Below are 13,894 nucleotides of genomic sequence, written 5' to 3'. Positions count from 1 at the left end.
AAAACAAAATAATTATATTTCTATAGAATTTAAATGTTAAAAAATCTAAACAATCTGCTTTGATTTCAGGTAAGTTATATATTTCTATACTCTTAAGTAGATACCTCTAATATTGAAATTTAAGTTTTTTCCCAATTATGAGATTTTCTTATTTAACTGTCTGTTCATCTATTTGTCTCCTTTATTTTGTGGAAAGGAAGGAATGGGAAAAATGAAGGGAAGAGTGAGTTAAGCTAGGCGTCTGAATGTTAGTTTTAGACTTTTCAATGGAAAGAAAAAAGTACTAGCTAGAAGTCACAGGCCTATCTATAAAGCTGTGGCCAAGTTATTTACATCTTTGGGCCTCGATTACCTTGCTCAAAAATGAGAATGTTGACTTAGATTGGTTATTTTCAACTGTGGAGATACCTCAGGTGAAGTCATAAGGACAAGCAGGAATTGGGGTAGGTTATCATTTTTGGTTTTCTATTTCTGTCTCACCTAGAATAGCTCCATGTTTTTTATCTGTCTTACAGATTAGGGTCCTTATATAAGATTTCATATGGGGGAAGTTAAGTCTTTAGGTTTAAAAAAAAATTGAGCTAGATTATTTCTAAATTCCTAACATGTATTTTGTGATTTATTTATTTACAGTATGTAATGAAGCATATCCTAACTAAGCATACTAGTGATTTGTGTAAACAGAATATAGACTATATTAAGATTTACAACATGAGACTTTTTATACTTGAAATGTTTGTCTAGTTTTTATCAGCTATGTAGAGCAGAGTTTCTTAGGCTCAGTATTATTGACATTTTCGTCTAGGTAATTCCTTGTTGTTCGGGGCTATCCTGTACATTACAGGATTTTTATCAGCATCGCTGGCTTCTATCCAGGTGATGCCAGTAGCAGCGCTCCTCACCCCATACTACAGTTGGAACAACCAAAAATGTGCTGAGACATTGTCAAATGTCTCCTTGGGTCGGGGATTGGAAAGAGATAATTATCGTGTCTGGTTGAGAACCACTGATAAAGAAAATGCCCATTGTTCCTTAGAGAATTAAAATTTAACATATGATATAACTGATACTTTTAGGGTTACATTTACAACATATATACTTGAAGCTTTGTTTTTCTTGATATATTTTTTATAAATAGGATAAACCAGCACCAAAATCAACAATGTTTCTTTAATTATGGTGCCCGGTTGTATAGTTTAATTTGGTATATCCACGGGATGCCATTTAGTTTCTTATCCTTTTCCAAAATATTTTTTTAATTAAAATAACTAAATCTGTAAGTAAAATCATTAAACAGTATTAAAAATGAAACAAAAAAGGAAGATTTTAAGATATAAATGGTTAGGTAAATTAGGTAGAATTTCTCTAGGGCTAATTTTATTAATTTTAATTGGATTCTAATCTCATGTTACTTAAAATATTCTTTTGTAAATTCACTCTCCTTTTAACATCAGCCCTGCTCATGTAATAAATACATTATGCCAGGTATTTTTGCCAATTTCATGTCAATGGACTTTATCTTCCTACTTTGACTCAAGCTACTGCCTTCTTCCTGGTTCTTTATTGATTGTTATTGTTCCTACTCCTATTGTCTGCTATCATTTATTGAGCATCTGTTGTACTAAGTGCTTTCTATATTTGCTAAGTTTTAACAACTCTGAAAGACAGTTCCTAATAGGTACACCCCCAATTTAGAGATTAATTTATGCTTTTATTCATTTGACATTTATTAAACACTTACTAATTGCCAGGCATCCAGATGCTGACAGAGCAGACAAGATATAGTCTGTTACATTCTTCTAGAAGAGATTATAGTGACAGAGACTCAGGGAGGTTAAGTAAATTGCCCAGGCACACAGCTAATAAGGGACAGTTGAGACTGTAGCCCAATTTCTCAGATTTCTTAAGAATTGTGGTGTTGGTATCAATTTAACAGTAAACTCTAAAGCACAAGTTAAATTAGAACTAAAATATTTCTTTGCTTAGAAGACCTGTATATTCTTTATTGAAATATTATAGTTTTTAATTCTCAGTATAAAGATTCAATTAGTTTAGAAATATGTAGAGAAAAAGGTCTCCATATGACTCCCCAGAAATAACCAGTTAATAGTTTCTTTATCTATGCAAGGATCTTTGTGGTGTTTGTTTCTTTTTTTTAAAAGTACTACAATTATTGCAACTTGATTATTTTAATTAAATTTTGTATAAATGTTTGTGCCGATTTTTAAATAATTTTGCTTCCTCTTAATTCTTTTTTGTATTTGTATAGCTTTTTTATGCATTCCAAGATGATCGTTACCTCTACATGGTGATGGAATACATGCCTGGTGGAGATCTTGTAAACTTAATGAGCAACTATGATGTGCCGGAAAAATGGGCACGATTCTATACTGCAGAAGTAGTTCTTGCATTGGATGCAATCCATTCCATGGGTTTTATTCATAGGTAAAGATAAAAATGCTTTAAATTTTCTCATCTGAAGAGAAGCTGAAAAGTGCTTTGACTTTATTCAGTTAGCATTACCCCTCTAAATCCAACTATTCTCTTTTCATATGAGATGAGTGGTATTTCAGAATTTAAAACTTTGAAATTTGTAGTTTTAACATTTCAGCTTAATGTTTATGTAAATTTATTTTTTAGTATCCCTTAATCTAGTTATTTAGCTTTTATATGGTGTTCTGAAAACTAAAAATTGTAAGCTGGTTTTCTGAGGTATGTGCCAGAGTGTTAAATACTTTTTATTTTTTAAAATGAGAATTAATTTGCTTTTGATTATCGAATAGATCATATTTATTCATTAGAATAATTTCATTTGCTCTGTAGACAGCACTTGAATCTAATGTGCAGTTGCTGTGTTAAGTTCCAGGGATACACAAATGAAAGAGACTTGGACCCTGTCCTGGGGTTGTTTATGTACTAATATTTAAAAGTGTGTTTCAGTTACTTTTTAGAATCTATTATATTTTTATGGTTATTCTCTCTCAAATGATTTGATTTTCCCCCTGGAAAAATCCAACTCTGCTTAAAAGAAAAGGGAATGTTATATGTCTTCTCCTGAGGCATTACATATAGTTCTGAAGTTCAGTTTATAAATGTGGATAGAGAGCACATACAAATCAAAAGTACCCTTATCTACATTGAGTAAGGATACATGGCCTAAACTAACTGCTTCATATGATTTTTTCAGTGCCTGATCTGTTTCAGAAGTGCTCTACTGTTTTCTTTCTCCCTTTAGAGATGTGAAGCCTGATAACATGCTGCTGGATAAATCTGGACATTTGAAGTTAGCAGATTTTGGTACTTGTATGAAGATGAATAAGGTTAAATAATTGGATTTTAATTTAGTTTTTACTAGTTTGAAATGGGTGTTTTTAGAAAATGTTACAAGAATTTATTAACCATAGCTGGACTTGTACAGAATTGATGTGACCTGTCTCATTGCCATGGTTTCAATGTTATATTAGTAACTTTTGATTTATTTTTTTCTTCTCTGTTGAGGGTAAATATAGATTGCTTAATTTATTAAATCCTTTATAATAACTTTGTAATATACACTACTGGTAATTGGAAATGGAATTAGTCACTAAATATTAATGCCAGTGTTAAAATTAGTCTTGCATAAATACTGGATTTCGGTAATGTATTTTTTAGTGTTTAAGATCTAAAACATGTAAAAGATCTTAAGACTTATTTTGAGAGTCAATCTTAAAATATACGCATTATCACTGTTTATATAATAAGTAATTACATAAATAGCTGAAGTAATAATTACAGCTGCTTTATTTTCAGTTGAAACAGTTTATATTCTTTGGGACTTAATCACAGAACAATAGCCAGGAAGTTGTATTTATTATTTTAAAAGGAAAATTATTTTAAAAAGAAACTCTCTATGAGAACTTGCATGTGAACATTTAATTATAATTCTGTTGCATTAATACTAGCTAAAATAAGAAACAGATATGTGCAGTTTTGGGGTTTGTTTCTTTTTGGGGGAGGTTTAGAGATAGTTTAAATGCATATTAGATAGGTATTCAGTGTGCTTAACACTATAATGCTCTTTTTTCCATCCCCATGCTTCCCTATTTTATATTTTTACAGTCAGTTCTTGTATATTTTCTTCACAGTTTCAAACATTGTTAAATTGAACATTTATTTTAGTAAGAATAATTAAATCATCATTTACGTATCAATGTTATTAAACGATTCATCCTCTTAGCCCCTCAATATATTTGCGTTGGTTTATATACTTTCTGTGTTTAAGATGAGATCATTATATTGGCACACCTGGGGGAATAATAAATGTTGGCAGTGTGTCTTTCTAGTGAGTATAATTACAAAATAAAAATCACTGATGTATACATACACATATTATGATTACACTGTGTATATAATATGTATCTGTGATTAAGCTATTTTTGTCAAGTTTGCATTTTATTTTGACATTTTATAGCCCAGAGATTTAGAGTTCTACAGATTATATTAAATAAATAAGTTATTTTAAATAATTGAGACTTTATATACTAATCAAAATTTGACCTGCCACTCTTTGTAGGAAGGTATGGTACGATGTGATACAGCAGTTGGAACACCTGATTATATTTCCCCCGAAGTATTAAAATCTCAAGGTGGTGATGGTTATTATGGACGAGAATGTGACTGGTGGTCAGTTGGGGTATTTTTATATGAAATGCTTGTAGGTGAGTAAAGGAGGATTTGTGTACCTCTAAAATAGTTGCTCATCCCAACTATGATTTAAGTTTATGTATATTTAGTAATCTTTAAACACATAACCTTGACTCTGCCTTTGAAACTGATTTTTTAAATTTATCTTATTTTGCTTTTGTCTTCCCTATCAATTTTTCAGGTGATACACCTTTTTATGCAGATTCTCTGGTTGGAACTTATAGTAAGATTATGAACCATAAGAATTCACTTACCTTCCCTGATGATAATGACATATCAAAAGAAGCCAAAAATCTTATTTGTGCCTTTCTTACCGACAGGTAAATAATCGTAACATGAGTTTACTGTTATTTTTCGAAGAAAACTCTCATTTTCCTGCTCACTTTTTAAAGTCTATCTACTGTGTTTGAACTATTGGAATAAAAATGTTACCATTCAAAAATCATTCATGACAGTGAGACCTAATGTAATTTTACGATTTTCTGGATACCTTTTCAGGATCTCTACTCACTTGCCTTACCTAGGAAATTGGGATATAATATATTCTCTTCTGATGGCTAGACCAAATGACTTTTTATTTATTGTTAACTTTTTAATTTTGTTAAGTGTGAAAATGATGGTATATTTTATTGAGTCTGAGATTTTTTAAAACATGTTAACATTTCTAAAAATAGAGTGCATCTTATAATCAGTGGTGTATATTAATTGAGAACATAATTGAGAACATTTTTTTTCTACTGATAGAAAAGTGATGCATTTCCAGTTGATGCCATTTTAAAATAACACTGTATTGTATAATTGAAATTTGCTAAGTGAGTAGAACTTAAATGTTCTCCCCCCCCCCCAATAAAAAGGTAAATATGCAAGGTGATTAATTAATATGCTATGTTAATTAATTCAAAGGGAGAATTCTTTCGTAATGTGTACGTATATTAGATCATCATGTTGTATGCTTTAACTATCTTAAAATGTTGTCAATTATACCTCAATAGAATTGGGGAAAGGATTTAATTATATATAGCATATGCTTATTGAAATTAAGTAAGTGGTACAAAACTGTAAAGAAAAATTTCATAGTTCCTTTCTTTTAGAGGTAGTCATTGGTATGAAGTCTTCTAGATTTAAGAAGCATTTTATAAATGTATATGCATGTATGTGTTTCAGAAACAAAAATAGCCTGTTACGTATACCCTTGTGGTTTAATTTTTAAATTTAAACATGGACCAAATGACTTACTAAAATTACATTTAACATTATAGTTGTATGTCGTTAATTCAAATAGTAGGGACACCTAGAACTTTTAAATATGTTTTAGTTTCAGATTTATTTTAATTAAAATGAACTTATCCTCCTTTAGTATGTCCCTAAGAACCCGAAATTTATAGTTTTTCAAATTTTTACATTTTAAAACACGTGCCATGTGTAAAGTGCTAGGGATATAGAAATGAACAAGATACACAGCTCTGTTCTCTACTACCTCATAGTCCTTTAGGGTAAATGGTTAAGCATATGAGATACTTATCATACAGAGGAAGAGGTACTCTGAGTTAAGTAGCCTGTGCCGTGGAGTCATGGAGAGATTCCCCAGTCCAGTCTTGGAGAATCAGTAAAAGCTGCTTTAAAAAGTATAATATATTTAATGCAATTTATCTTTTAACTAATGAAAAAAAATTTGGAATTCAGGGTATTCTTGTTGTTTATAAGTACTCTACTAGAGAACAAAAGTTGCTGAGTTCTTTTGAAATTTGATGAAGGCAAGTTTTTTAAACACTATCTCTGTTCACTGTGAAGGTCAGGAATTAGTAACTTGTCCCATTAAAGCTCTCAAATTTAATTGGTCAGAAATATTTAATAGACTATATATAAAAATTTTTTTTAATTTAAAATGCCTTTCGGAGTTTTTGTTAGCTTCTGGTGTTGATGGCAAGAAATGTGTAGCTACCACTATTTTTAAAACGATATCAACTAAATTCACTGTTTTACTCATTATGCTAATGAAGCAAGGTGAAGGGTTCATCTGGATTTTGAAAGTCAATGGAGTATCAACAAATCTGTTTTTTGTATATTCTTTAAAAATGTCTTTGTGTTCTCAGTCTTCAACTTTTATTTAACCTGAAAATTACACTGGCAATCAACGTAATGTTAGTGTGACTTAGAACTATATTTATCATCCTGCACAGATTTAGCATTAAGCCTACAAATAAACCTGGACAGGTTATCATAATATCTTAAATGATTAAGAACTTTTCTTTTTCCCTCTCTGTTTAGGGAGGTGAGATTAGGGCGAAATGGTGTAGAAGAAATCAAACGACATCTCTTTTTCAAAAATGATCTGTGGGCTTGGGAAACACTTCGAGACAGTAAGTTATTTTTTCTTGCATTTACAGTGAATATTTGCCAAGTAGTTTTGGTAAATAGTCTGTTGAAATTGCCTTGCTAATATATATGTGTATTTCTGATGAAAATTTAAAGTATATAGATTCAATATAGTTATTGTTTTAACCTAGTTAAAGAGGTAATATTTGATAATAATGGGAAAATTGTACTGCTGCTTCTCTTACAACCCACTCAAAGTACCAATTATGTGTGTGTAATGGAGTTGGGCTCAGGAGTCATAATTTGATATTTGCTCTTAAGTTAAATTGCTCTTTGTTTTATACGTTATTGTCGCAATGTGGAAGAGTCAATCAGTAAGAGTCAATAAATATTGAAATTAAAATATATTTCTTGTGAAAATACAAGTTATTATTTTTACTAAAATCTAAAATGAAATATAAGGTTTTATTAATAAACGTTAGGAGAATATTAATTTGTATAAGGAGATAGGAAATTATGGTATACTTGATTCCATCAGACTTGCAGCTTGCAATTCAGAAATAAAAGTATGTAGTTGCAAGTTCATTTTAAGTCAGTTTAGAACATTTCCCTACTTCAAAAAAAAAACGTTAAAATTATATGATTTCACAGAAAATCTTGTTCAGCATAGCTCAATCAAAATTATAATAGCACCAAATATCCCATCATCTTTGTGGATTTGGGAGGTCAAGAATTTATCTTTCCCCAGTTGATCCTTAGGAATTTTTTTCCTTTTCATTATCAGAGAATGGATAATGTATACCAGCCCCTCACTTCCTGATGTAGCAATAGCAGTGAACAGTAATAATGGAAATGTACTCAGCTGTGTGGTTGTAGAAACAGTTATAAATTAGATATTCGTTTTAAGGACTGCCTATCTAGTTGAGAGTGTGAGGGATAGTTCTTTCAGGGGAGAAAAATCTTGTTAATTTTGAAGAAATAGATGATGTAGCTTTGCCAAAATTAGTGAAGTATCCTAGTTATTAAATATTTGAAAAGAAATAGTTATATTGCCTTTGAGTACTGTATGTACGTTGGGCTAAGCTATAAAATTGACTGAGATGGGGAAAGGGGAAATAAATTCTTGTGGAAATTAAGAAATTATACTGCTACAAAGAATGACATTAAATGGTTTCCTATCTTGAGAAGCAACAGGAGCAGCTTGACATTGGGGGAATTTATTAACAGTTATACACTGGGAAATAAGGAACTTCTTCCACCTCCTAAGTAAATGTGACATGATTGTTGTCTTCATGGTGCATAAGAACCTGGTGCGAGACGAAAGGATGAGTAGAAAGTGAAGTGATGAATGGTTGCACTGAAAAACTTTGTGTTTTTATTTAAGTTGTACTTTTAGTAAAGTTTGAGAAGGCTGAAAACATACAAATATGTTTATAAATCTGAAGAAAATTTAAAAGGGACCAGAGAAGTACAAAGTATCTTTTATATTACTTTAAATTATTTTTAAAAGTGAATCAATACATCTATAACTATAGAATAATCACATAATAAATAACTCTAAAAAGGGAGAACATGTTTCCTTTTGTATATTGAAAAACTGATATTAATTAGGAGGGGAGATAACCTAGTCAACAAATACTGAAATCCTACTATATGCAGAGCCCTATTCTATTTCAGGCACTAGGAAAACAGCAATGATCAAGCCAACAAATATTCTTAACCCTGTGGGGCTCATAGTCTGGTGGAATTGGAGAGTCCACATCGATGGCATTTTATGATTTTGTTATACCACCTTAATATAAGTGTTTATAGTTATGGGAAAAAAACAGGTAAAGTGAATTACTTCATTGATTTAAATGAAAAGAACTTTAAAGAATTTCTATAATTAGGTAGTTTTGTTAGTATTATTATCATTTCTATAGTATTTTAAGATCTATATTGTTATCTATGGTTTTACTATAGTATAGATTTAATATCCTAATAAACATTTTGACAGCTTCTCCTAATCCTTATAGCTCCTATTTTATAATTATTGTAAAAAAGAAAGAAAAATTAAAATCTGTAGAACATATTCTCTTCTCTTTTCCTCTTCCTCCCCATTCTTCACTTCCCACCCCTGAAATACCAAGAATACTTTTATTCCGAACTGACCTCTCTGACCTTCTAAGTTTTTAAAAATTATATAATAGTTCCAATTCTCTTTAATTTTTTTTTTTTTTGACTCTCCAATTTTCTTTGGCAGAATTGCTTGCCTTTTGCAAATAAAGTTTTTTGGTAGTTTTACCACTTACCTATCTACCAATTCCAATGGCAATTAATCTTTACCATCTCTTCCTTGGTGGTGTGGGAGCAGGGTCCAAAATAGCTTGATTTTTGGTAGAATTTCCATGAGCTTCCTGATCTTATTCAGTCTTAATTTAGAGGCACAAAGTATTAAAATTGTAAAATTACTTTTATCACTCACTTGAGATAGAATTTAATGACAGGAGTGACATTAAAAATAGAAGACAAAAGAAATAAAAAGATCTAAGTAACTTGCTACAGGTCACACTGTTAGCAAATGACAATGTCAGGATTCCAAATCTAAGTCTTTTGGACTCCAAAACCTTTAATCTTCTGGAATACCATGTCCCACTTAAAGATTTCCACTCTTCTACACAGACTAGAAATGTAGGGAATCAGCACTAGATGGTAGTTAAATTTTGGGGGAAAGAAAATGTTAACATTTATTACTTATGATTTTATATATATATATACATATATATATATATATATGTATATATATATATATATTTAAAGCCTCCAGCACCTGGTCTTCCTCAGCGGTCTCCCATCCAAGTACTAACCAGGCCTGACTGTGCTTAGCTTTCAAGATCAGACAAGATCAGACGTGTTCAGGGTGACATGGCCGTAGTATAATAATACATTTTTAATAATACTATTTTGAATATAATGTGTAGTAACTTGCAAACCACTTTGCCATTTATCACCTCATTTGAGATATTGCTGGTACTTAATCCACCTATAGCTGATGTTAAATACACAAGATGCTAACAGTGGTAACTATAAGCTCATGAGGTAAGTTCTTGATTTAGTTTAAAATAAACAAAATTCATTGTCTGTAAGCGCACATATACTATTTTAGGTTCTGTAGATTGAGTCTAGTGTCCTGTATTTTAGAGGTACATTCTAAGAGAGAGAGATATCAGTGTAGGCTTCATGGATAAAGAATTTAGGGTCTAATAAGTTTCAGGGGCTTAGGAGTTTAGACCTTCTCACCATTATATCGGGCTCTTTAAAAAAAAAACTTTAAGGAAAATTGTCTCTGTGTATCATGGTAAAGTATATATAATATAATTTTTTCCATTTTAACTATTTTTTTAGTGTGAAGCTCAGTGGCACTAACCACCTTCACATTGTTGCGCAACCATCACCACCATCATCTCCAGAACTTATTTTTTTATCATCTCAAACTTAATCTCTACACATTAAACAATATTCTACATTTTTCTCTAACTCTAGCTCCCAGTAGCTTCTTTCTGTTTCTTATGAATTTGACTAGTCTGGGTACCTTAAATAAGTGCAATCATACAATATTTATGTTTTTGATTTATTTCATCTTCAAGGTTCATCCATGTTAGAGCATTTATCAGAATTTCATTTCATTTTAAGGCTCAATAATATTCCATTGTGTGTATATATTCCATTTTTTTATCCATTCATTTGTTGATACTTGGAATGCTTGTACCTTTTAGCTATTGTGAATAATGTTTCTCTAAACAGTGGTATTCAAATATATTTTGGAGTCATTGCTTTCCAATCTTTTGAATCCATTTTTGTTTATGGTGTAAGGATACTGTCCCTTGTTTCTACCCACTAGGTGCCAGTAGCACGTCTCCCTCAGCATGTCAACCAAAAATGTACCGAGGCATTACCAAATGTCCCCCAGTGGGAAAAGTTGTTTTAAAATTGAGAACCCAGTGTTTTAAAGTAAGATTTATGCCAAGAACATAATTGGCTTATGTAATTTATTATTAGGAAAGACACCTTTTTTTCTTATTGTACAAATTAGACAGTTATTATTAATAGGGTACTAGAATTGTCAGGCAGTTCTTTTGACCATTAAGGTAAGAGAATAGTGGAAAAGGCCTTTCCTCATTCATTATTAATTAGTACTACAGCTTCTTTGGGTTAAATGTGTTGTTTCATTCACAAACTCATCAAATAGTTCACTGTATCTAAGATGCACAATAGGTAGTTCTTACCTGAAATACCCAGATGATTCAATAGAAAAATGATTCCTTCATCTTTTTTCTCTAAAGAAACATGAGATGATTATATCTAAAATAATTATTTAATATTTCAATGATATTTCTTTGATGTTTATCATACTTCTGTATCTTTGAACTAAAAGACTTTTTTCCTAAGATTTATTTTTAGATGTAGTCTCTATAGCAAGTTCTAAAGAAGATAGTAGTAGTATTAGTTGCTTTTGGTATTTTCTTTTGTATTGTGAATATTGAAGTCATGTATGGTTTTATATTATTAAGTATATATGAGCTTTGCTCCCCTATTGATAACTCTTGTTTCTGCGTCCATGTTTCACATTCCTCCTTTTTTTTTTTTTTTTTTAACAGACTTTTCATAAGTACCTCACTGAATTATTCCTTAATCACTTGATTCAGGGAAGGTAGCTAGTCTGAAAATACCTTGTTCTTTGTGACCGAATCTTAGAGAGATATTGTGTTGGAGGAATACTGATCATATAGATTTTAGATAAGTAAAAATATTCTGTACCAAATTATCTATTGTATTCAGGACTACCATGAAGTAACGTTGATTTCTAGTTTGCTGTAAAGCATCTTAACAAACAAAATACTGTTTTGGAACCTAATCAACTTCATGTACAGTTTGTTATGCTATCGTTATTGAAAAGTCTTTTCTGTAATCCTGTTTTTGCATATTTTATACGATGGTATATTCTAAAACTTTAGTGATACTTGACTTGTAATTTTCAGATTAAGCTTGAGGTATAGATGATAATTGTAGGTAATTTTAATTATTTCATAGAATTATATAAGATTAATATCAACTGATTAATAATCCTAATAAAGATTAGTATAGTAGAATTCATTGCATTTGGAATTTGTGGTTTGTAAGTTATTTGTATCTAAGAAACCGTTAATAGTGGTATAGAATCTTTGCTTCACTTCATTTTTATATTGAATTTAAAATGAACTTCTAATTTTATTTTTAGCTGTAGCACCAGTTGTTCCTGATTTAAGTAGTGACATTGATACAAGTAACTTCGATGACTTGGAAGAAGATAAAGGAGATGAGGAAACATTCCCCATACCTAAAGCTTTTGTTGGCAATCAACTACCTTTTGTAGGATTTACATATTACAGCAATCGTAGGTAAGTAAGCTAAATATTGATTTTTAAGGCTAGATACTAATTTTGTTGTAGTAGTTTTAAGAATATTTAAAGTAGATATAATGGTACATCTTAATATACCATTGATATTTCTAGTACTTTATATTTAAATTTTTTTAGGATATTGCTTTTCAGAAATTGTTTGCTGAATGAAACACTATATATCTTAAGTTATAAAAATTAATAGGTTAAAAGATTCTATTAATACTGATATTTTGGTTAATTTTCTTATCTAAAGGATTCTGGTTCCAGAATACATTTTGAAACATATAATTTTCTAGCATTTTCATCACTATATTGATGTTACCAAAGGTAACGTAAGTTTCAGTTCTTCAAAGATCGATTGCTTCAAAAAACCACTGAATGAATTCACCATGTCTTATAGCATGCAAGACCTTGTGACCTTAGGCAAACAACTTTAAACCTTTTATACCTCCATTTCCTCAAAAATAGGGATGATAATATTTGTCTCATAGGATTGTTGTAAGAATTAAGGAAATCAAAACACAGTAATTAAGTAAATCAAAGCACTTAGAACAATGCTTTGCATGGAGTAAGCACTGAATTAATGTTAACTTATTAGTATGAGCTAATGTTAGCTTTAGTTTTTTCAGTTGGACTTGACATATAAGTTAAACATTTAACATTATTTCCCTTTGCTGAGCATTTATTCATTCAACAGACATGTTTACCAACTTACTCTTTACTGTCAAGCATATACTAAGCACCAAGATACTGGGAGAGGATGAATAAGATATAGTACCTTCTTTTGAGATGCTCATATCTTAGTGAGGAAATAGATAAATTGTAAATCAGTATAGGTTGGTAAGTGCCACACTATAGAAATATGAACAAAGTGCTATACCATCACCATTTGAATCAAAAGTTTTTTATAAGAGCTGATTCAGGTCAACTTTAGAAAAAAAGAAGGCAGTTTAGTCCTGGCTTATGAAAAATTTTCTAGTAACCCAAATCTAAGACAGTACTGAATACTTTTTGTTACATCACCAACCAGGTAGGTAGCACTTGAGTTTTGACCCTTAAAAAAGTCCAATGTTTTAATAATTTCCACCCTAACACTTCATGAATATAATACTGCAGCTATTTTATATTAAAATACATATACAGTGAAGCCTCAAAGTGGTTTTTGCTGAAGCATCCTCTTTTTTGTGTATTTTTATTAATTATTCTGTCTTGGTTTCTGAAACACTCAAGATGTTAATTGCTTTATTTAGGTTTATCTATATAAAGATAATTTTGAATTAGATAAACATGTATATTATTCGTACTATGTTGTCATACACTTGATTATGTTGTCTGGTTTTTCCTTGTATGCATATGTTGTATATCCCAAACTAACTTCTTCGTTTCTTAAAAGTAGAAATTGTACTCCATTCTTAATTACCACTGTCTTACTGAGTAATATTGTGTTGTTTAGTAATTGCTTATTATGTGAATGG

General features: G+C 30.5%; 1 protein-coding gene across 2 annotated transcripts in view; it reads left to right on the top strand.

Annotated features, from left to right (window-relative positions):
* The window catches only part of ROCK1 (Rho associated coiled-coil containing protein kinase 1), a 130,537-nt gene that overhangs the window by 58,462 nt on the left and 58,181 nt on the right, over positions 1 to 13,894 (top strand). For both annotated transcript variants that reach the window (XM_016164545.2, XM_036229894.1), the window contains exons 5-10: positions 2,270 to 2,445; positions 3,236 to 3,320; positions 4,553 to 4,697; positions 4,865 to 5,003; positions 6,952 to 7,043; positions 12,257 to 12,416. In XM_016164545.2, the coding sequence (XP_016020031.1) occupies positions 2,270 to 2,445; positions 3,236 to 3,320; positions 4,553 to 4,697; positions 4,865 to 5,003; positions 6,952 to 7,043; positions 12,257 to 12,416 (797 nt within the window). The remainder of the gene's footprint in view (positions 1 to 2,269; positions 2,446 to 3,235; positions 3,321 to 4,552; positions 4,698 to 4,864; positions 5,004 to 6,951; positions 7,044 to 12,256; positions 12,417 to 13,894) is intronic.

The sequence above is a fragment of the Rousettus aegyptiacus genome, unplaced genomic scaffold (genome assembly GCF_014176215.1).
Source record: "Rousettus aegyptiacus isolate mRouAeg1 unplaced genomic scaffold, mRouAeg1.p scaffold_m13_p_12, whole genome shotgun sequence".
Taxonomy (NCBI): Eukaryota; Metazoa; Chordata; class Mammalia; order Chiroptera; family Pteropodidae; genus Rousettus; species Rousettus aegyptiacus.
The sequence above is the reverse complement of the archived record's forward strand: the minus strand, read 5'-3'. Positions and strand labels throughout refer to the sequence as shown.